Genomic DNA, 22,189 nt, shown 5'->3' with positions numbered 1-22,189 from the left:
AACAATAGTGTATTCAATCTGTACTAAAGAATAGTCTAATAGCTGAGCTAGGTGTGAAAAACCCCTGTCCTATCACAGACCAGATTTGCCCTAAAGACCAAGTGGGAGTTAGAGCACTGATGATGCTTTTGGGTCCCAATACACTACTGTGTCTCTAACTGACAATGAATGGGCAATATAAACCAAATAATAAAATGATAATTGTGCACGACTTCGAACCCTAAACCTTGCCTGAAGTCCAGAGCAATATTGACTGCACCAAAATCAGGCTTAAGCCACAGTTGATAGCGCGCCTCCTCAGGGTAGCTTGCTACTCAATCAAATGACTTTTCAAATAAGTTACCTTACATGTTATGGTTTGTTAGCTACGCTGTCCTTTACGAACCACATAGCATATTGCAGCAGTATGTACCGGTATGTTAGCTATCTACCTAACGTTAGTAGTTATACATCAAACCTGCCAGTATTTTAACTATAGGCTATCTAACTACCCAATGTTTATTGACTTGATTATTCCCGTCATTCTTAGCTTAGCTAAGTTGTATAGTTGTTGTGCGTTCTCAATGGATATTCAGGTGCTTTCGTAAAGTCGCTCTGGCTATCTACTCTGATTTTAGAGCACTCTCGTCTGAGTGTACCAGAGTGCAGAATAATGAATTTATGATCGCTCAACACACGTTGAATATGGCCGGTGTCAGTAAATGTCAAAAAAGCGTAATTAAATTGTTTCCAGCAGCACAGTTAGTCACCAACGCTCTGGTTAACCCAACTGCCTAACCAGCTCTGCTAGAGCGAGTAAAATGGTCAGTGGTCTCATTTGTGTCTGGAAGTAGCTAGCCAACGTTAGCTTGGGTGCTTGACTGCCATTGTATTTATTTACTGCCATTAATTATTTATTTACTAAATACCTAAATAATCACACAGAATTACATATACACAGAATGCAAATGATGTCATACAGAAAACGTCCCTGGTGGACGGAGCCGACATGGTGGCTGGTTACACAAAGGGGGTTGGGCTTGAGTGAAAGAGCGGGAAGACTATCGTAAATACAGTATCTTATGCATTCTAAATTAATGCCCATTTGATAAAGGAGAATGCAATAAATATTTACTCTGAGCTGCGCTTCGGTAGGTTGGTCGTAGATGCTGGCTGTGTTGCCCAACAGAGATCTTCCTTGTCCCTTTTAAGAGTGTCTCTGCGGGTAAACTGGATACTTGGCAGTGTCGTGTTTGTTAGAAGAGTTCCTTTGTCCGTCCTTTCCTAGCCCACGTTTACAGAGGACGCTGCTAAGTCGACGGCCAGGAGGTATCACTTCTGTAGTGAATAAGAGTTCAAAGTTCATACCATTCGCAACCAAAGCTCAAGCTGAGGTTGGCTTAGTTCTGTAGTTGACATGTTACTCCTTTTAACGAGGGGCCGTCGTCTTCACGTCCTTTGGAACAGTTTATTATTGGAATCCTTCTGACATCAGACCGTCGCACTAATGTACCCGGAACAGCAAGTTATTCGCCCTTTTAACGCAGAGGCTGCAGGCCTCGCGTACTTGGAACAGGAGGTTACATTTTCGTCAAGGGCTTATTTGGTGGAGGGCGAGAAGGGTGTGTTTCATAGTTTATAACCAATGTCTCTTCATAGGGGCAGAACTCTAACCTTATGAAAAAACAATACTCTCATTTGGAAGCTAAGATTACATTTAATATTTTCACAAATAGTTTCATATTTAAACATTTAAATTGCACAATTCCATGTGAATCTGATAACTATAATCTGTAGACTTTCCACGATACAGTTAAGAATGTCTCAGATGACAAACGAACTGACATCATATTCATTAAGTACCAACGTATATTCTCCGCTGGTTGGATTACCGAAATATGGTTCCTTTCCCCCCACTGTTTGATGTTCCCAGACTCTCTATGTTTAACAAAGGCTATTCAAGAGTCCTTCAGTAGAGTCAAGAGAGAGAGGGAAGGGAGAAAGGTATTTATGGGGGGGGTCATAAACCTTACCCACAGGCCAACGTCATGACAGTGTAATTGTGATAACATACAGGAACTTAATGCAAACTGGAAACCATACATCCTGAGGCTGCATTTATTGTAACTGGGGATTTTAACAAAGCAAATTTAAGGAAAAGACTGCCTAAATTCTATCAGCATATCGACTGTAGTACTCACACTGCTAAAACACTAGACCTCTGTTACTCCAACTTCCGGGATGCATACAAGGCCCTCGCCCACACTCCTTTTGGCAAGTCTGACCATGACTCTCTTTTGCTCCTCCCTTCCAATAGGCAGAAACTCAAACAGGAAGTATACATGCTAAGGATTATTCAAAAGCTGGTCTGACCAATCGGAATCCAAGCTTCAAGATTGTTTTGAGTACTCGGACTGGGAACTTCCAGTTCCTGGAAACTTCTGAGAATAATATTCACTAAAATGGCAACGGAGTTCACCAGGAAGTGTATAGGAGATGTTATACTGTGACTATTAAAACCTACCCTAACCAGAAACCGAGGATAGATGGCAGCATTTGCACAACAAAGTGCGAAAAACTGCATTTAAAAATGGTATGGTGACTTTGTATTCTTCCATATTCCCGAGTAGGAATTCCCTCCAAGGCAATCAAACAGGCAAAAATGTCAGTATAGAGACATTAGAGTCGCAATTCAATGGCTCAGACACGGGACGTATGTGGCAGGCTCTACACACGATCACTGACTACAAAAGGAAAACCAGCCGTGTCGCTGGACACTGACTTCTTGCTTCCGGATAATCCCGCTTTGAGGATAACATTGCCACCGACGCAGCTTGTACCAAGGACTGTGGGCTCTCTTCTCTGTGGCCGACGTGAGTTAGACATTTGAATGTGTTAGCGCTCGCAAGGCTGCCGACCCTGATGGCATCCCTAGCTGCGTCCTCAGAACATGTGCAGACCAACTGGCTGGTGTGTTTACGGACATATTCAATCGCTGCCTATCCCAGTCTGCTGTCCCAAAAAATGCTTCAAGATCACCCCCATTGTTACTGTACCCAAGAATGCAAAGGTAACGGAACTAAATGACTGTTGCCTTGTAGCACTCATCTCTGTCATCATGAAGTGCTTTGAGACTAGTCAAGGATCATATCACCGTCACCTTACCGATCATCCTAGATCCACTTCAATTTGCTTACTCCGATAGGTCCACAGACGATGCAGTCGCCATCACACTGCACAGTGCCCTATGTAAGAATGCTGTTCATTGACTACAACTCAGCATTCAACACCATTGTACCCTCAACTCATCATTAAGCTTGAGTCCCTGGGTCTTGACCCTGGATTTCCTGACGGGCTGCCCCCAGGTGGTGAAGGTAGGAAACATCTCCACTCCGCTGATCCTCAGCACTGGGGCCCCACAAGGGTGCGTTGTCAGCCCCCTCCTCTACTCCCTGTTCACCCACGACTGCATGGCCATGCATTCCTCCAACTAAATCAGTTTGCAGACGACACAACAGTGGTAGGCTTGATTAGCAACAACGATGAGACAGCCTACAGGGAGGAGTTGAGGGCCCTCGAGTGTGGTGTCAGGAAAATAACCTCCCACTCAATGTTAACAAAACAGAGATGATCGTGGACTTCAGGAACCGCAAAGGGAGCACCCCCCAAGCCACATCAACGGGACAGAAGTGGAGAAGGTGACGTTTTTATAATTAAAAAAAAAAGTTTATTGGTGTACACATCACCGACAAACTCAAATGGTCCACCTACACAGACGGAGTGCTGAAGGCACAACAGCGCCTCTTCAACCTCAGGAGGCTGAAAAAATGTGGCTCGTCATCGAAAACCCTCACTAACTTTTACAGGTGTACAATCAAGCGCATCCTATCGGGCTATATCACCGCCTGGTACGGCAACTGCACCGCCCACAACCGCAGGGCGGTCCAGTTGGTGGTGCGGTTTGCACAAAGCATCACCGGGGGCAAACTACCTGCCCTTCAGGACACCTACACCACCCGATGTCACAGGAAGGCCAAAAAGATCATCAAGGACAACCACCAACTGAGCCATTGCCTGTTCACCCCGCTATCATCCAGAAGGCGAGGTCAGTACAGGTGCATCAAAGCTGGGACCGAGAGACTGAAAAACAGCTTCTATCTCAAGGCCATCAGATTTGATCAACAGCCATCACTAGCACAGAGGCGGCTGCCTACCTACAGACTTGATATCATTGACAACTTTAATAAATGGAACACTAGTCACTAATGTTTACATGTCTCGCATGACTTCTCATTTATATACTGTATCCTATCTATTGCGTCTTTGCCGCTCTGTCACTGCTCATCCATGTATTTATATATTCTTATCCCATTCCTTTACTAGATTGTGTGTGTATTACGTCTTGTGGAATTGTTAGATACTGCTCCACTGTTGAATCTAGAAGCATAAGCATTTCGCTACACTCTCAATAACCTCTGCTAACCATGTGTATGTGACCAATAGAATTTGATTTGAAGACCTGGTACAGGTGCATCAAAGCTGGGAAAAAGACAGAGGTTTCAGTCTCAAGGCCATCACTGTTAAATAGCCATCACTAGCATGAGAGGCTGCTGCCTATATACAGACTTGAAATCATTGGCCACTTTAATGTTTACATGTCTTTCATTACTCAGCTCATGTGTATATACTATTCTACTGTATCTTAGTCTGTCGCTCTGACATTGGTCATATATTTATATATTATTAATTCCATTCCTTACTTAGATTTGTGTTTTATTGGGTGTATGTGAAATTGTTAGATATTGCTGCACTGTCGGAACTAGAACCACAAGCATTTTGCTACACCCGCAATAACATCTGCTGAACACGTATGTGACTAATAAAATTTGATTTGTGCACAACTTGAACCTTTTTGTGCCGAACATTTTCTGGGTCTTTTTATTTCAGCTCATGAAACATGGGATCAACATTTTACATGTTGCATTTTTGTTCAGTGTAGATAATTAGCAAGTATCGTTCCTTGGTTTGAGGGCAGCGCTGGTTAACTGTCCTATTGTGTAATAATACCGTTTTGGAACAGTTGCACAGATAAAAAAAACTCTTGCTGTGTTACATATTTGAAACTCACACGTGAGAAGGTTAAACGTAGAATTCAAGCTAAATAGAATATATATATATATATATATATATATATATATATATATATATATATATATATATATATATATACTACTATATATATATATATACTACTATATGTAGACTACAATCAATTAGAAAAAATGGCAGATCTATGTCTCTGATTTAATGAACTGTGCCTAAAAGTCAGCTGGGACAGGCTTTCAAAGGTGCTAGCCAACTCCTGACACTAATGACCCTGACCAGAACTTATACCGTGGTCCCTGTGACTGACATTCTAAAATGTATTGGTAAAGTCAGTACAAAACCTTGTAAGGTTGGGGTAAAAAAAAAAAAGAATAAATAAATTGCTCACTTGCCTCACTTTTCAAAAAATGAAATCTGTTGAACAAGTAAATCAACTTTGTATGGCTTTAGTTAGAGATGTTTAGATTTTTTCCCCAAAGGTGAGATTTCCCAAGTTGCACCATGTCATTGAACCTTTGTTGTGGGATCTAGGGAGATATTTGTTCGGTGCTAATATCTAGACCACAGAATTTTGCTATTTGGCATTCCAGTAGCGGAGTGGGAGGCATTTTCTTTATCGCTCTGCAGAACGGGTGGATTTGAGATGAAAACTTTGGGGAACCTTTTTAAACCTCTGCGTTCCCAAAAAAAGGACGTTAGCAAATAAACATTGCCATGAAAAAAAACATTGCCCACTTATTCAGAAAGTATTCAGACCTTGACTTTTTCCACATTTTGTTATGTTACAGGCTTATTCTAAAATGGGTTAAATACATTTTTCCCTCAATCTACACAAAGCACCACTTTTGCAAATCTATAAAATAAACCTTATTTACAAAAGTATTCAGACCCTTTGCTATGAGACTCAAAATTGCGATCAGGTTTATCCTTTTTCCAGTGAACATCCTTGGTTTCTACAACTTGATTGGAGTTCACCTCTGGTAAATTCAATTGATTGGACATGATTTAGAAAGGCACACACCTGTCTATATAAGGCGCCATGCATGTCAGAGCAAAAACCAAGCCAAGAGATCGAAGGAATTGTCCGTAGTCCTCCAAGACCGGATTGTTTTGCGGCACAGATCTGGGGAAGTTTACAAAAACATTTCTGTAGTATTGACTGTCCCCTAAAACAGTGGCCTCCATTCTTAAGTGGAAGTTTGGAACCACCAAGACTCTTCCTAGAGCTGGCTGCCCAATGGTCACTCTGACAGAGCTCCAGAGTTCCTCTGTGGAGATGGTTGTCCTTCTGGAAGTTTCTCCCATCTCTGCGGCACTCCACCAATCAGGCCTTGATGGTAGTGGCCAGAAGGAAGCCACTCTTCAGTAAAAGGCACATGACAGCCCACTTGGAGTTTTTCAAAAGGCACCTAAAGGACTCCCAGACCATGAGAAATAAGATTATCTGGTCTGATGAAACCAAGCTTGAATGCTTTGGCCTGAATGTCGTGTCACGTCTGGAGGAAACCTGGCACCATCCTTATGGTGAAGCATGATGGTGGCAGCATCATGCTGTGGGGATGTTCTTCAGGGACTGGGAGACCAGTCAGGATCGGGGAAAGATGAACAAAGCAAAGTACAGAGAGATCAGTGATAACCTGCCCCAGAGCGCTCTTAACCTCAGACTGGGGCGAAGGTTCACCTTCCAACAGGGCAACCCTAAGCACAGAGCCAAGACAACGCAGGAGTGGCTTCGGGTCAAGTCTCTAAGTGTCCTTGAGTGGCCCAGCCCGGATACTTAGTCAGAATACTTATGTAAATGTGCTAAGTTTATTTTTAATACATTTGCAAAAATTTCAACCAGTTTTTGCTTTGTCATTCATTATAGGGTATTGTGTGTAGCTGGGGGGGAACAAACCAATAATACATTTTATTATATATATATATATATATATATTTTTATTATATATATATATTTTTATTATATATATTTTTATTATATATATATATATATATATATATATATATATATAAAATAAGGTTGTAACGTAACAATGTGGAAAAAGTCAAGGTGTCTGAATACTTTCCGAATGCACTGTATCTAGCTTTTGTATTCTCTGCTAGTATACCTGCTGAGATGTGAGGTGGCAAGGTGATAAACGCACAATGCCGCCATGAGACCTCTCTGGTCAGTTGAGTGCAGATTACGAACACTCCCTGGTGGACTTCTGTTTCTATGGTGCCAACCCTGCTGTGTCTCTACAGAGAGCAAGTCTTCCAAGGGCCGGTCCCAGCGGAGAAGAAGAAAAAGGGCAAGCGGAAAAGCGAGGCAGTTGTCCAGGAGGCTGGGGAGAGAGATAATGTGGCCTTCCTGTCCGCGCTGCCCATCAGGGGAGAGGAGAGCATCGATCCCCTCGACAACACGGTGAGGAACAGACTGACAGGTTGGGTCAAGAGCAGACTGAGTGACACTTGCTTCTCTAAAGCCTCCTTGCAGTCTTTTGATTACATTTTGTGTCTAATAAATCACTGTTTATTTCATGAAACTAACTCAGTATTTTTCTCACTTATTTCCCTGAGCTTCTTTTTGCCATTGAAACGCTCAGTCTGATCTTGTGGGCGTGTTGATACAAATTTGAAATATATTTCCATACACAGCCCTGATTGGCAGATAGGATTGTCTAGACTCTAGCATATCAAAGTATTAGCTGTCCCAGCCCATGGTTTGTTGACAAATACATATTTTTTTGCCTATTTTTGTTTAGTGTATTTTTGTTAGTATTGCCATTTTCTGTATTTATATGTAAATTGTTCTCACAATTCCGCATGTTGAATCCAGTTTTACGATGTTCTGTAAAAAAACAAAGCAAAAAAAAACATTCTCACTCTCAAAGTGGAGGCGGCAGGTAGCCTAGTGGTTAGAGCGTTGAACTAGTAAGGTTGCAAGATCGAATCCCCGAGCTGACAAGGTAAAAATCTGTCGTTCTGCAACCTGAACAAGGCCGTCATTGAAAATAAGAAGTTGTTCTTAACTGACTTGCCTAGTTAAATAAAGGTAAAAAAAAAAAATGGATACACATGCAAGAAAAATGACTGGTTATTGGTCAGAATAATCAGATTGTGATGTCATGCTCTGGGCCAAAACCTGAAAAGGATGAGTTCCAGGCAAAGAACAAAAAAAAAAAGCAATGTTTATAATTTTCACAATACCAGTGTTGGTTCGAGCTCCTAGTGTGGAAACACCATTACAAAACAGGAAATCACGACTTTGACGCCACTAATCAGGGGTTCAGCGGTGACGCTGGTGAAACCCTATTTGTTGCCGTTCATTATTACTCCAGTTCTGCCAATTTGGTTAACAAAAATGCATGTTTGTGTGCGCAGTACCAGTCAAAAGTTTGGACACCTGCTCATTCAAAGGTTTTTCTTTATTTTTACTATTTTCTACATTGTAGATTAAAAGTGAAGACATCAACTATGAACTAACACACACAGTCTTAAACATATGTTTTCTTCAAAGTAGCCACCCTTTGCCTTGATGACAGCTTTTGTACACTCATGGCATTCTCTCAACCAGCTTCACATGGAATGCTTTTCCATAAGTCTTGAAGGAGTTCCCACATATGCTAAACATTTGTTGGATGCTTTTCCTTCACTCTGCGGTCCAACTCAAATCTCAATTGCGTTGAGGTCAGGTGATTGTGGAGGCCAGGTCATTTGATGCAGCACTCCATCACTCTCCTTCCTGGTCAAATAGCTCTTACACGGCCTGGAGGTGAGTTGGGTCATTGTCCTGTGGAAAAACAAATGATAGTCCCACTTAGCGAAAACCAGATTGGATGGCATATCGCTGCAGAATGCTGTGGTAGCCATGCTGGGTAAGCACCACACATGCGGAGACCATCCGTTCACCTACTCTGTGTCTCACAAAGACATGGCGGTTGGAACCAAAAATCGCACATTTGGACTCATCAGACCAAAAGACAATTTCTACCAGTTTAATGTCCGTTGCTCGTGTTTCTTGGCCCAAGTAAGTCTCTTCTTCTTATTGGTGTCCATTAGTAGAGGTTTCTTTACAACAATTTCACACAGTCTCCTCTGAACAGTTGTTGTTGAGATGTCTGTTACTTGATCTCTAGCATTTATTTGGGCTGCAATTTCTGAGGCTGGGAACTCTAATGAACTTATCTTCTGCAGCAGAGGTAACGCTGGGTCTTCCTTTCCTGTGGTTGTTCTCATGATAGCCAGTTTAACCATAGCGCTTGATGGGTTTTTTGCGACTGCACTTAAAGAAACATTCAAAGTTCTTGAAATTTTCCACATTGACTGACCTTCATGTCTTAAAGTAATGATGGACTGTCATTTCTCTTCGCTTAGTTGAGCTGTTCTTGCCATAATATGGACTTGGTATTTTACCAAATAGGGCTATATTCTGATTGGCTCAAAGAAAAAACCCTTGAAGTGCAGTCGCAAAAACCATTGAGCGCTATGATGAAACTGGCTCTCATGAAGACCACCACAGGAAAGGAAAACAGTTTTTTTTGGTTACTACATGGTTCCATATGTGTTATTTCATAGTTTTTATTTCTTTACTGTTATTCTACAATGTAGACAATAAAGAAAAACCCTTGAATGAGTAGGTGTTAACTTTTGACTGGTACTCTGTGCAGTAGCTAATGCTTGACATGAAGGCACTTAGTGTAAACTCTCTCTCATAGAAGCGTCGCTCGGGGCGACAGGTGAAGCGCAGGAAGTACAATGAGGACCTGGACTTCAAGGTGGTGGATGACGACGGGGAGACTATTGCCGTGCTGGGGACGGGCCGTATCCCTGCCCTCAACGCTGCCACTCTCACTTGGCAGGCTGAGGTAACCATCTCGTTCTTTATCTTTGGCCATTTCTGAATATTCATACTAATAGCTATGCGATAGTAGAATGTTTTATTTGGAGTCTTCCGGGTATTATGTATTGGCTTCCGGATTAATATGTGGGAGTAACGTGAGGTAGCTCCTGTACTTTTCACTACTAGTAGGATTTACTTTTTCTAACGTCGAACGCAACTTCTTACTCAAATGGCTCACAACTCACAAAGACCGTCTGAACGAAAACTCTCTGCTGGAGATGACTAAGATTGCGCCACCTATGGCGGAGATGCCTAAGATGTCTGACAACCCTGCACCAGGCCTACCTGCCGACTTGGGCAAACTACACATCATGATGATCTCAGAACTCAAAGGGACAATAAGACACTGTTTTGGTCCTGATATCAGCTACTCTAGATGGCGTTCGCAAGACCATCGATGGCCATGGCCAACGGATCGTGAATGGCGAACAGCGTCTGTCGGGCTACAATGACAGAATTGTTGCCCTGGAGGAAAGGTACACGTTGCTGGAGAACAAAAACAAGTTTCTCACCGACACGATAGACAAGTCTTGCTGTTCAAATATTTACAGTTCATAAATATTGAGAGTACATTGAATTGGCAAAGTATGTAATAGGCTGACGGCTAAGCCAAGGTCGACGATTGTTAATTTCCACTACTATCAAGAATGTTTATATAATGACTAAATCAGTCAGCTGTTATTATTTTTTAACGATTTTTACCCCCATGTCCCGCCAAACCGTGCTTTTTAACACCTGCTCGCTTAACCCGGAAGCCAGCTGCACTGTGTCGGAAGAAGCACCGTTCAACTGACAACCAAAGTGAGCTTGCATGCGCCCGGCCCGCCACAAGGAGTTGTTAGAGCGTGTGGAGCCAAGTAAACCCTCCCCTTATCTGGACGACGCTGGGAGAATTGTGCGGCACCCTATGGGACTGGGATCGAACCCCAGGCTGTAGTGACACTGCAACACTGAGATGCAGTGCCTTAGACCGCTGCGCAACTCTGGAAGCTTTTTTAAAGCCGTGCTTTCAATTAAGATTACATCAGAGGACACTAAACACCAAGTAATTCTTACATTCGAATAGGTGATCACTTCAACGTATTTTTTAATTGATTGCGCTACCATGTTGATTCTCTACACATTCTAATATTCCTCTTCCTACAGTGCATTCGGAAAGTATTCAGACCCCTTGGCTTTTTCCACATTTTGTTACGTTACAGCCTTAATCTAAAAATGGATTAAATAAAACATTTTCCTCATCAGTCTACACACAATGCCCCATAATATCAAAGCGAACAGGTTTAGATTTTTTTGCAAATGCATTTAAAAATAGAAAAAAGAAATACCTTATTTACATAAGTATTCAGACCCTTTGCTATGAGACCCGAAATTGAGCTCAGATGCATCCTGTTTCCTTTGATCATTTTTGATGTTTCTTCAACTTGATTGGAGTCCACCTGTGGTAAATTCAATTGACTGGACATGAGTTGGAAAAGGCACACACCTGTCTATAAGGTCCCACAGTTGATGGTGCATGGCAGAGAAAAAAATCAGGCCATGAGGTCGAAGGAATTGTACAAAGCTCCGAGACGACAAGATTGTCGAGGCACAGATCTGGGGAAAGGTACCAAAACATTTCTGTAGCGTTGAAGGTCCCCAAAAACACATTGACCTCCATCATTCTTAAATGGAAGAAGTTTGAACCACCAAGACTCTTCCTAGAGCTGGCCACCCGGCCAAACAGAGCAATCGGGCCTTGATCAGGGAGGAGACCAAGAACCCAATGGTCACTCTGACTGAGCTTCAGAGTTCCTCTGTGGAGATGGGAGAACCGTCCAAAAGGACTACCATTTCTGCAGCACTCCACCAATCAGGCCTTTATGGTAGAGTGGCTAGACGGAAGTCACTCCTCAGTAAAAGGCAGGACAGCCCTCTTGGAGTTTGCCAAAAGACCTGAAAATAACTGTGCAGCAACGCTCCCCATCCAACCTGACAGAGCTTGAGAGGATCTGCAGAGAAGAATGGGAGAAACTCCCCAAATACAGTTGTGCCATGCTTGTAGCTTCATACCCAAGAAGACTCGATGCTGTAATCCCTGTCAAAGTTTCTTCAACAATGTACAGTGTAAAGCATCTGAATACATCTGAATGTTTTAGTTTTTTTTTCTACATTTGCAATATCTAAAAACTTCAGCATTATGGAGTATTGCGTGTAGATTCAAATATCAAATAAATAAAATGTATTTATATAGCCCTTCGTACATCAGCTGATATCTCAAAGTGCTGTACAGAAACCCAGCCTAAAACCCCAAACAGCAAGCAATGCAGGTGTAGAAGCACGGTGTCTAGGAAAAACTCCCTAGAAAGGCCAAAACCTAGGAAAAAACCTAGAGAGGAACCAGGCTATGTGGGGTGGCCAGTCCTCTTCTGGCTGTGCCGGGTGGAGATTATAACAGAACATGGCCAAGATGTTCAAATGTTCATAAATGACCAGCATGGTCAAATAATAATAATCACAGGAAGAACAGTTGAAACTGGAGGTGGACTGGGGACAGCAAGGAGTCATCATGTCAGGTAGTCCTGAGGCATGGTCCTAGGGCTCAGGTCCTCCGAGAGAGAGAAAGAAAGAGAGAAAGAGAGAATTAGAGAGAGCATACTTAAATTCACACAGGACACCGGATAGGACAGGAGAAGTACTCCAGATATAACAAACTGATCCCAGCCCCCCGACACATAAACTACTGCAGCATAAATACTGGAGGCTGAGACAGGAGGGGTCAGGAGACACTGTGGCCCCATCCGAGGACACCCCTGGACAGGGCCAAACAGGAAGGATATAACCCCACCCACTTTGCCAAAGCACAGCCCCCACACCACTAGAGGGATATCTTCAACCACCAACTTACCATCCTGAGACAAGGCCGAGTATAGCCCACAAAGATCTCCGCCACGGCACGACCCAAGGGGGGGCGTCAACCCAGACAGGAAGATCATATCAGTGACTCAACCCACTCAAGTGACACACCCCTCCTAGGGACGGTATGAAAGAGCCCTAGTAAGCCAGTGACTCAGCCCCTGTAATAGGGTTAGAGGCAGAGAATCCCAGTGGAAAGAGGGGAACCGGCCAGGCAGAGACAGCAAGGGCGGTTCGTTGCTCCAGAGCCTTTCCGTTCACCTTCACACACTCCTGGGCCAGACTACACTCAAATCATATGACCCACTGAAGAGATGAGTCTTCAGTAAAGACTTAAAGGTTGAGACCGAGTTTGCGTCTCTGACATGGGTAGGCAGACCGTTCCATAAAAATTGAGCTCTATAGGAGAAAGTCCTGCCTCCAGCTGTTTGCTTAGAAATTCTAGGGACAATTAGGAGGCCTGCGTCTTGTGACCGTAGCGTACGTGTAGGTATGTACGGCAGGACCAAATCAGACATTGTGGGAAACAAATATTTGAATTCTACAGGCGAATGACTGGCCATCCATTAGTGAGCTGAAGCGCAGCTGGATCATTCAGCAAGAAAAATGAATTATATAGCTGATAACTGATAATAATGGTAATAATCTCAACAATATAATACATTTGTAATAAAACAAATTAAGATGTGACTCACCACCTGGATTCGGTTTTATGTAGCAACATTTGAAATGTTTTTTTTTACATTGGTAAAAAGTACTCAGCTACAAAATGGTATATCATACACTGCATTTTTGAGGAACAATGGGAAAGTAATTCTGCTTTAAGTTGATTAAAAAAAGGGTCTTTTGAATGTTTTGGTACCTATTGGAGAGCTCTATATTTGTCTGCACTCATTCAGCATTGTTCACTCCCTCTTAAACCAGCCCCACCATCTCTTTAAGGATTCACATGTGAGGTCATGTGCTAAACAGTGAGAAGTGTAGGAAAGATTAAGACTAAAAGTAGTAAAAGTACTAGCCTAGAATAAGGAAAAATTCCAGGTTAACAGAAAATGTCCAGATATAAAGATACTTCAGTCATTTTCTATTAAGGTAAAAGTCACCCAGTATAATACTAATTGAGTAATTTGGTATTTGGTTTTAAAAATACTTAAGTAAATGGAATTGCTAAAATGTACTTGAGTATCAAAACCAGATGGACCCATTCTTTAATATTTTTTTTGATGGATAGCCAGGGGCACACTCCAACACTCAGAAATAATTTACAAACGAAGCATTTGTGATTAGTGAGTCTGGTATGTTACGACCACACAGATCAATATTAATTTTATATACAGTTGAAGTCGGAAGTTTACATACACCTTAGCCAAATACATTTAAAATCAGTTTTTCACAATTTCGGACATTTAATCCCAGTAAAAATTCCCTGTCTTAGGTCAGTGAGGATCACCACTTTATTTTAAGAATGTAAAATGTCAGAATAATAGCAGAGAATAATTTATTTCAGCTTTTATTTCTTTCATCACATTCCCAGTGGGTCAGAAGTTTACATGCGCTCAATTAGTATTTGGTAGCCTTCCACAAGCTTGCCACAACAAGTTGGGTGAATTTTGGCCCATTCCTCCTGACAGCTGGTGTAACTGAGTCAGGTTTTTCGGCCTCCTTGCTCACAGATGCTTTTTCAGTTATACCCACAAATATTTTATAGGATTGAGGTCAGGGCTTTGTGATGGCCATTCCAATACCTTGACTTTGTTGTCCTTAAGTCATTTTGCCATAACTTTGGAAGTATGCTTGTCCATTTGGAAGACCAATTTGCGACCAAGCTTTAACTTCCTGACTGATGTCTTGAGATGTTGCTTCAATATATCCACATAATTGTCCTCCCTCATGCTGCCATCTATTTTGTGAAGTGCACCAGTCCGTCCTGCAGCAAAGCATCCTCGCAACATGATGCTGCCTCCCCGTGCTTCACGGTTGGGATGGTGTTCTTTGGCTTGCAATCGCCCCCTTTTTCCTCCAAACATAACGATGGTCATTATTGCCAAACAGTTATATTTTTGTTTTATCAGACCAGAGGACATTTCTCCAAAAAGTACAATCTTTGTCCTCATGTGCAGCTGCAAACCGTAGTCTGGCTTTTTTATGGCAGTTTTGGAGCAGTGGCTTCTTCCTTGCTGAGCGGCCTTTCAGGTTATGTCGATATAGGACTCGTTTTACTGTGTATATAGATACTTTTGTACCTGTTTCCTCCAGCATCTTCACAAAGGTCCTTTGCTGCTTTTCTGGGATTGATTTACACTTTTCGCACCAAAGAAGTTCATCTCTAGAAGACAACGTGTCTCCTCCCTGAGCAGTATGATGACTGCTTGGTCCCATAATGTTTGTACTTGCGTACTATTGTTTGAATAGATGAACATGGTACCTTCAGGCGTTTGGAAATTGCTCCCAAGGATGAACCAGACTTGTGGAGGTCTACAATTTTATTTTCTGAAGTCTTGGCTGATTTCTTTTGATTTTCCCATGATGTCAAGCAAAGAGGCACTGAGTTTGAAGGTAGGCCTTGAAATACATTCACAGGTACACCTCCAATTGACTCAAATTATGTCAATTAGCCTATCAGTAGCTTCTAAAGCTATGACATCATTTTCTGGAATTTTCCAAGCTGTTTAAAGATACAGGCAACTTAGTGTATGTAAACTTCTGACCCACTGGATTTGTGATACAGTGCATTTTAAGTGAAATCATCTGTAAACAATTGTTGGAAATATTACTTGTCATGCACAAAGTAGATATCCTAACCGACTTACCAAAACCTATAGTTTGTTAACAAGAAATGTGTGGAGTGGTTGAAAAACAAGTTTAATGACTCCAACCTAAGTGTATGTAATCTTCCCGACTTCAACTGTATCAATATTTTGTTAAGTCTTGCTAAGTGATTGGGTCTCTACAGAAGGTGTAAATAGTACAGCCAAATGGTTACTTGCATAGTAGCAATATCAGATGTGGTGTCAATATAAATAAAATATACAGTATGTACACTATCAATAACGATATTGAAAGACGTTGTAGTTGTATACATACAGACAATAATACAGTATATATTGTATGTTTGTTTATTCCATGTGTAACCCTGTGTTGTTGTATGTGTCTAACTGCTTTGCTTTATCTTGGCCAGGTCGCAGTTGTAAATGAGAACTTGTTCTCCACTAGCCTACCTGGTAAACCTCTCTTGGGTAGGGGGCAGTATTTTGAAGTCCGAAAAACGAGCTAAAAGTAAAAGCTAGGATATGCATATAATTGGTCAATTTGGATAGAAAACACTCTAAAGTTTCTAAAACTGTGGTCTGTGAATATAACAGAACTGATATGGCAGGCGAAACTCCGAGGACAAACCATCCCAAAAACAAGAATTTCATCCTACCACTATTTTCAATGGCTATAACTTTTATTATAAGGCCAAGTCCTCCCAGATTGCTGTTCCTAGGGCTTCCACTAGATGTCAACAGTCCTTAGAAAGAGTTTCAGGCTGGTTTTTGGAAAAATGAGCCAGAAATGGTAGTTTTTCTAGGTGGCTCCCATTTTGGCTGTAGTGTTTCCAAGCGTGTGGAAGAGAGCGCCTTCTTTGGTATTTTTCTGCGCTAAAGACAATAACGATTCTCCGTCTTAAATTGTATAGTTTATTCAGTTATTAGGGTACGTAAGGTTTGATTATTAACGTTATTTGACTTGTTTGGAAAAGTTTATTAGTAACGTTTGGGATTCATTTTGTATGCATTTTGATGGAGGGAAACTGGGTGGATTATTGACAGAAGCGCGCCAGCTAAACTGAGTTTTTATGGATATAAAGAAGGACATTATCGAACAGAAGGACAATTTGTGATGTAACTGGGACATTTTGGAGTGCCCACAGAAGAAGATCATCAAAGGTAAGGCATTTTTTTATATCGCTATTTCTGACTTTTGTGTCGCACCTGCCTGGTTGAAATATGTTTTTCATGTGTTTGTATGCTAGGCGCTGTCCCCAGATAATCGCATGGTTTGCTTTCGCCGTAAAGCCTTTTTGAAATCTGACACAGCGGCTGGATTAACAAGAAGTGAATCTTTATTTTGATGTTTTACCCTTGTGATTTTATGAAAGTTAAATATTTATAATATTGTAGTTTGTATTTCGTGCTCTGCAATTTCACTGGATGTTGGCCAGGTGGGATGCTACCGTCCCACCTGCCCATAAGAAGTTAAATAAAGGTAAAAGAAATAAAAGCAATCAGGGGTGAAGTGGCTGAGCTGCAGGATAAATAACAACGTATGGTGTGTGTTTCTTAAGAGAGAGTCATTTGAATAGAGGCAGTGCATGTAGTGCTGATGACTGGTCAGTCCGAACCACACATGAACAAGGGAATATGTGTTCGGAGAGCATGTTTCTGTCCTGCCCATGATTTTGGTGCAGGGCATGTGAAGTCCATAGCCTCTTTGGCGCAAAACTCTCTGATCTTCTCAAAAAGATGAGTTTGTCTAGCTGTGTCCAGTCCAGGTGGTGCTTGTACAGGCAGACCCATCTATGGGAGGAAGGGTGTCAGTGTTACGCAGCAGCTGAATCCTGGTCCCGACTGAGTCTGAACGCTCCTTGGCGACAACATCAGGCTCCAGAACATTGAAGCTGTAAAACAGGAAAATATATATATATATTTGAAGACATTACAACCTTGCACAACATCAATTCACCTCCCAGGTTTAGATAAGAAGAATAATCTCATACAATGCAATGAAAAATGATATTCACCTGAAGTGCTGGTACTACTTGATGAGGCAGAAGCACCAGTGGCCACTGCCGTTATCACAATTCAGGTCCACACGTGTTTCCCCAACTCCATAGTTGCTGAAGAAATGGCGCATGTAGTTGATGACTGCGCTGCTGCCTTTGCTGGATGACAGACCATCAATCAAGTAGTTGACTTGTGGTATTCCTTCACAGCAGATACCAAATAAGCCAAACTTGTGAGAAGTTAAAAAGTAGATGGGACCTGGCTGCATAGGGTCAGAAGGATAGTGCATCTGCAAACAACAAAAGAACATTAAGATAAATTACAATTAATTGTCTCACCCTTGTCAATCTGCATTTACACTGCTCAGTGAAAAGTATTTGCCTGCCTCCCGTATATTATTTATATATCTATATATATTTTTTTGTGTGTGTATATAAACTTTTTTCAGGACCCTATCTTTCAAAGATCATTCGTAAAAATCCATGTATCTTCACAGAGCTTTATTGTGAAGGGTTTAAACACTGTTTCCCATGCTTGTTCAATTAACTATAAATAATTCATGAACATGCACCTGTGGAACGGTCGTTATGACACTAACAGTTTACAGACGGTAGGCAATTAAGGTCACAGTTTATGAAAACTTAAGACATTAAAGAGGCCTTTCTACTGACTCTGAAAAATACCAAAAGAAGATACCCAGATCCCTGCTCATCTGCGTGAATGTGCCTTAGGCATGCTGCAAGGAGATATGAGGACTGCAGATGTGGCCAGAGCAATAAATTGCATTGTCCGTACTGTGAGACGCCTAAGACAGCGCCTAAGACAGTTGATCGTCCTCACAGTGGCAGACCACGTGTAACACCTGCACATGATCGATACATCTGAACATCACACCTGCGGGACAGGTACAGGATGGCAACAACTGCCTGAGATACACCAGGAACACACAATCCCTCCATCAGTGCTCAGACTGTTTGCAATAGGCTGAGAGAGGCTGGACTGAAGGCTTGTAGGCCTGTTGTAAGGCAGGTCCACACCAGACATCACCGGCAACAACGTCGCCTGTGGGCACAAACCCACAATCGCTGGACCAGACAGGACTGGCAAAAAGTGCTCTTCACTAACGAGTCGCGGTTTTGTCTCACCAGAGGTGATGGTCGGATTCGCGTTTATCGTTGAAGGAATGAGCGCTACACCGAGGCCTGTACTCTGGAGCGTCATGGTCTGGGGGCGGTTTGTCATAGCATCATCGGACTCCGCTTGTTGTCATTGCAGGCAATCTCAATGCTGTGCGTTACAGGGAAGACATCCTCCTCCCTCATGTGGTACCCTTCCTGCAGGCCCATCCTGACATAACCCTCCAGCATGACAATGACACCAGCCATACTGCTCGTTCTGTGCTTGATTTCCTGCAAGACAGGAATGTCAGTGTTCTGCCATGGTCAGCGAAGAGCCCGGATCTCAATCCCATTGAGCACATCTTGGGACCTGTTGGATCGGAGGGTGGGGGCTAGGGCCATTCCCCCCAGAAACGTCCAGGAACTTGCAGGTGCCTTGGTGGAAGAGTGGAGTAACATCTCACAGCAAGAACTGGCAAATCTGGTGCAGTCTATGAGGAGGAGATGCACTGAAGTACTTAATGCAGCTGGTGGCCACACCAGTTACTTTTGATTTTGACCCCCCCCTTTGTTCAGGGACCCATTATTCCATTTCTGTTGGTCACATGTCTGTGGAACTTGTTCAGTTTGCAATGCATCCTGATGTCTTTACTTGCTGTTTCAGTGTCCCCCTCAGTAAGCCCAAGCACACACGTATTATTTTTTTTTACCTTGTGTGAGTAATGCCCCCTCTCCCCCTGTCGCAGGAGCCCCCTGAAGATGAGGCAAACATTATTGAGAAAATCCTGTCGGTTCGAACTGTGAAGAAAGAGGTATGCCTGCCGCCTGACATTAATAACAAGCACACACACAGACACTAGCAACAAGGTGTGCGTGGATAAGATTATTTGATGTTTTTTTTCCTCTTCTTTTGAGGCGTCCCCTGAGGATACAACTGAGGAGTCGGAGGAGTTCTATGTCAAGTACAGAAATTTGTAAGTGTGCTTAACAGTAGCTAGGTGGAAGACCCCAATAACATTGGTCTCTTTGATAACAGATGGTCGGTCTGTCAACAGACGGTCAGTTTTTTTGGTGTATGACACATGTTCGAGCACTCAAGGTTTTCATAGATGCACCTTTCAAAGTGAGCATTTTCTCATGTTTAGCTGTGTTCAATGTATTTCTATGTTCTTAAATCCGCCACTTGATGTTTTTATACTGTGGGATTGCTTTTTAACCTCTAAGAGTCCACACTGTGGACAGGGGGGTCTACTAAGCTAACATATGGATTGTTTTAAGATAGTCATTCCATGGATCATTTTTCTATTTGATTTTGAAATGTAGGACCCATGTGGGTGTAAAAAAAAGACCTACAAATTATTTGATGAAACATTGAATTTGGCCTTACTGCAATTAGCCCATATAAACACATTGAAGATTACATTCATACCTGGGAAAACAGATAGTAAAAAAAAAAAATCAAAAGGAAGTATGTTTTGAAGTGTCTGTCATACTGTATATCTGAGAGATATAAGAAAGCTCAGGAAATGTATACGGAAATAAATTCCACAAATTAACTTTTAACAAGGCACACCTGTTAATTGAAATGCATTCCAGGTGACTACCTCATGAAGCTGGTTGAGAGAATGCCAAGAGTGTGCAAAGCTGTCATCAAGGCAAAGTGTGGCTACTTTTGAAAAATCTTGTTTAACACTTTTTTTTGGTTACTACATGATTCTATGTGTATTATTTCATAGTTGTGATTGTCTTCACTTTTAATCTACAATGCAGAAAATATTACATTTTAAAGAAAAATCCTTGAATGAGTAGGTGTGCAAACTGCTTTTGCACCCTTTTGCCTAATTACTCTCATTTCAATAAAGTTGAAGGTCAATGTACCCCTTGCCCCCTTGAATATTTTAATTGAACCATCCTACCTCTTTTGCGCATAGCTCCTACCTGCATTGTAAATGGGCGACATTGGAGGAGTTGGAGAAGGACCCTCGCATCCAGCAAAAAATAAAGCGCTTCAGGACTAAGCATGCCCAAATGAAGCACATATTTGTTGAGGTGAGGCTACTCTTATGTTCTTCTGACATAATTTCATGATTTTATGTATATAAAAACTATTTGTTTTTATGTCATATGAAAATGTACTGTATGGCTAAGCTGCAACAGTGGATTTTATTTGTAGTGGTATCTGTATTTAGCATCAAACATATATTTTGTTTTCTGCGAAGTACAAATGTACACCAATACAAATTTAAAAAACTGTCCCATCGTAGCCATTCAATACATTTTCATATGACATAAAAAAATAAATGCATAGCTATGTAAGGAATCACATGAAAAGGATGATATTGATTGTCTACTCCTCCATGTAGCCGAATGAAGACCTCTTTAACCCTGACTACATAGAAGTGGATAGAGTTTTGGAGGTGGCCATCACTACAGACACAGAGACAGGAGAGGTGAGCCAGGGAAAGCCAGTTGCTCACCGCAAGTGAGGGGTGTTTGTGTGTTCGGACACACATGCTTCAGTCAGTGTATCTGACTGACTCACTGGCTAATTCTGTGTCTGTGTGTCTGACTCATTGACTGTCACTGTCTCGCTGTGTTCGCATGCATGCATGTGTGTGTTTACAGGAGGTGACACATTACCTGGTGAAGTGGTGCTCCCTGTCCTATGAGGAGGCTACATGGGAGCTTCAGGAAGATGTGGACCCGGTGAAGATTCGGGAGTTTGAGGAGATCAAGAGAATCCCTGAATTCAAATTTGTGGTGAGTGGGAAAGAGTAACTACTTCCCCTGTAATTTACAACATTTGTTCCTTTGTTTAAAAATGTAATTAACAATCAGCAATGTGTCTGAATTGGATGTGCTGTTTTTGAAGAGTAGCTTTTGATGTGTCTGTGTGTGACTATGAGAGTTGGTCAGGTATTCTATGCATTTGTGGGCGTGCGCAGTACGTGTACCTGTCCAGTGGACCTCAATGTGTGTGTGATGCTGTTATTTGAGATTGCCAATCCGTGTGTGTGTGTGTGCACGTGTGCACTCTGAGTAGGAAAGACCTCAGCCAGACAAGTGGCAGAAGCTGGACAAATCCAAAGACTATCGAAATGGGAACCAGCTGAGAGAGTACCAGCTGGAGGGAATGAACTGGCTGCTCTTCAACTGGTACAACAGGTAAGAAAACTGCAACTCCTCCTCTCCCAAATATATACATAGTCCCCCCCATGAATAGTAGACTTACTGCTCAGGTAGTAATCCACCACTAAAAACTTCTCGTAGATAAACAATCTGAAACATGCATGAGCGCATCAGCTGTTCTGGAAGACTGTGATCACGCTCTCCGCAGCCGATGTGATTAAGACCTTTAAACAGGTCAACAGACGGATTCCCAGGATGTGTACTGCGAGCATGCGCTGACCAACTGGCAAGTGACATTTTCAGCCTCTCCCTGT

At 42.1% G+C, this 22,189-nt stretch overlaps 1 protein-coding gene across 21 annotated transcripts in view; it reads left to right on the top strand.

Annotated features, from left to right (window-relative positions):
* Positions 1-22,189, top strand: part of LOC109890761 (chromodomain-helicase-DNA-binding protein 6) — a 94,962-nt gene that overhangs the window by 18,059 nt on the left and 54,714 nt on the right. For 18 of the 21 annotated variants that reach the window (XR_004209973.1, XR_004209974.1, XM_031824664.1 and 15 more), the window contains 8 exons: positions 7,330-7,489; positions 9,783-9,932; positions 19,493-19,558; positions 19,662-19,720; positions 20,678-20,795; positions 21,110-21,196; positions 21,372-21,506; positions 21,790-21,911. Coding sequence is in view for 19 of the 21 variants with exons in the window: in XM_031824664.1 (XP_031680524.1) it covers positions 7,330-7,489; positions 9,783-9,932; positions 19,493-19,558; positions 19,662-19,720; positions 20,678-20,795; positions 21,110-21,196; positions 21,372-21,506; positions 21,790-21,911 (897 nt within the window). In the remaining 2 variants the exon portion in view is untranslated. The remainder of the gene's footprint in view (positions 1-7,329; positions 7,490-9,782; positions 9,933-19,492; positions 19,559-19,661; positions 19,721-20,677; positions 20,796-21,109; positions 21,197-21,371; positions 21,507-21,789; positions 21,912-22,189) is intronic. The other 3 variants (XM_031824681.1, XM_031824682.1, XM_031824680.1) reach the window with 1 other exon arrangement.

The sequence above is a fragment of the Oncorhynchus kisutch genome, linkage group LG5 (genome assembly GCF_002021735.2).
Source record: "Oncorhynchus kisutch isolate 150728-3 linkage group LG5, Okis_V2, whole genome shotgun sequence".
Classification (NCBI taxonomy): Eukaryota; Metazoa; Chordata; class Actinopteri; order Salmoniformes; family Salmonidae; genus Oncorhynchus; species Oncorhynchus kisutch.
This window is presented reverse-complemented; position numbering and strand designations above follow the sequence as displayed.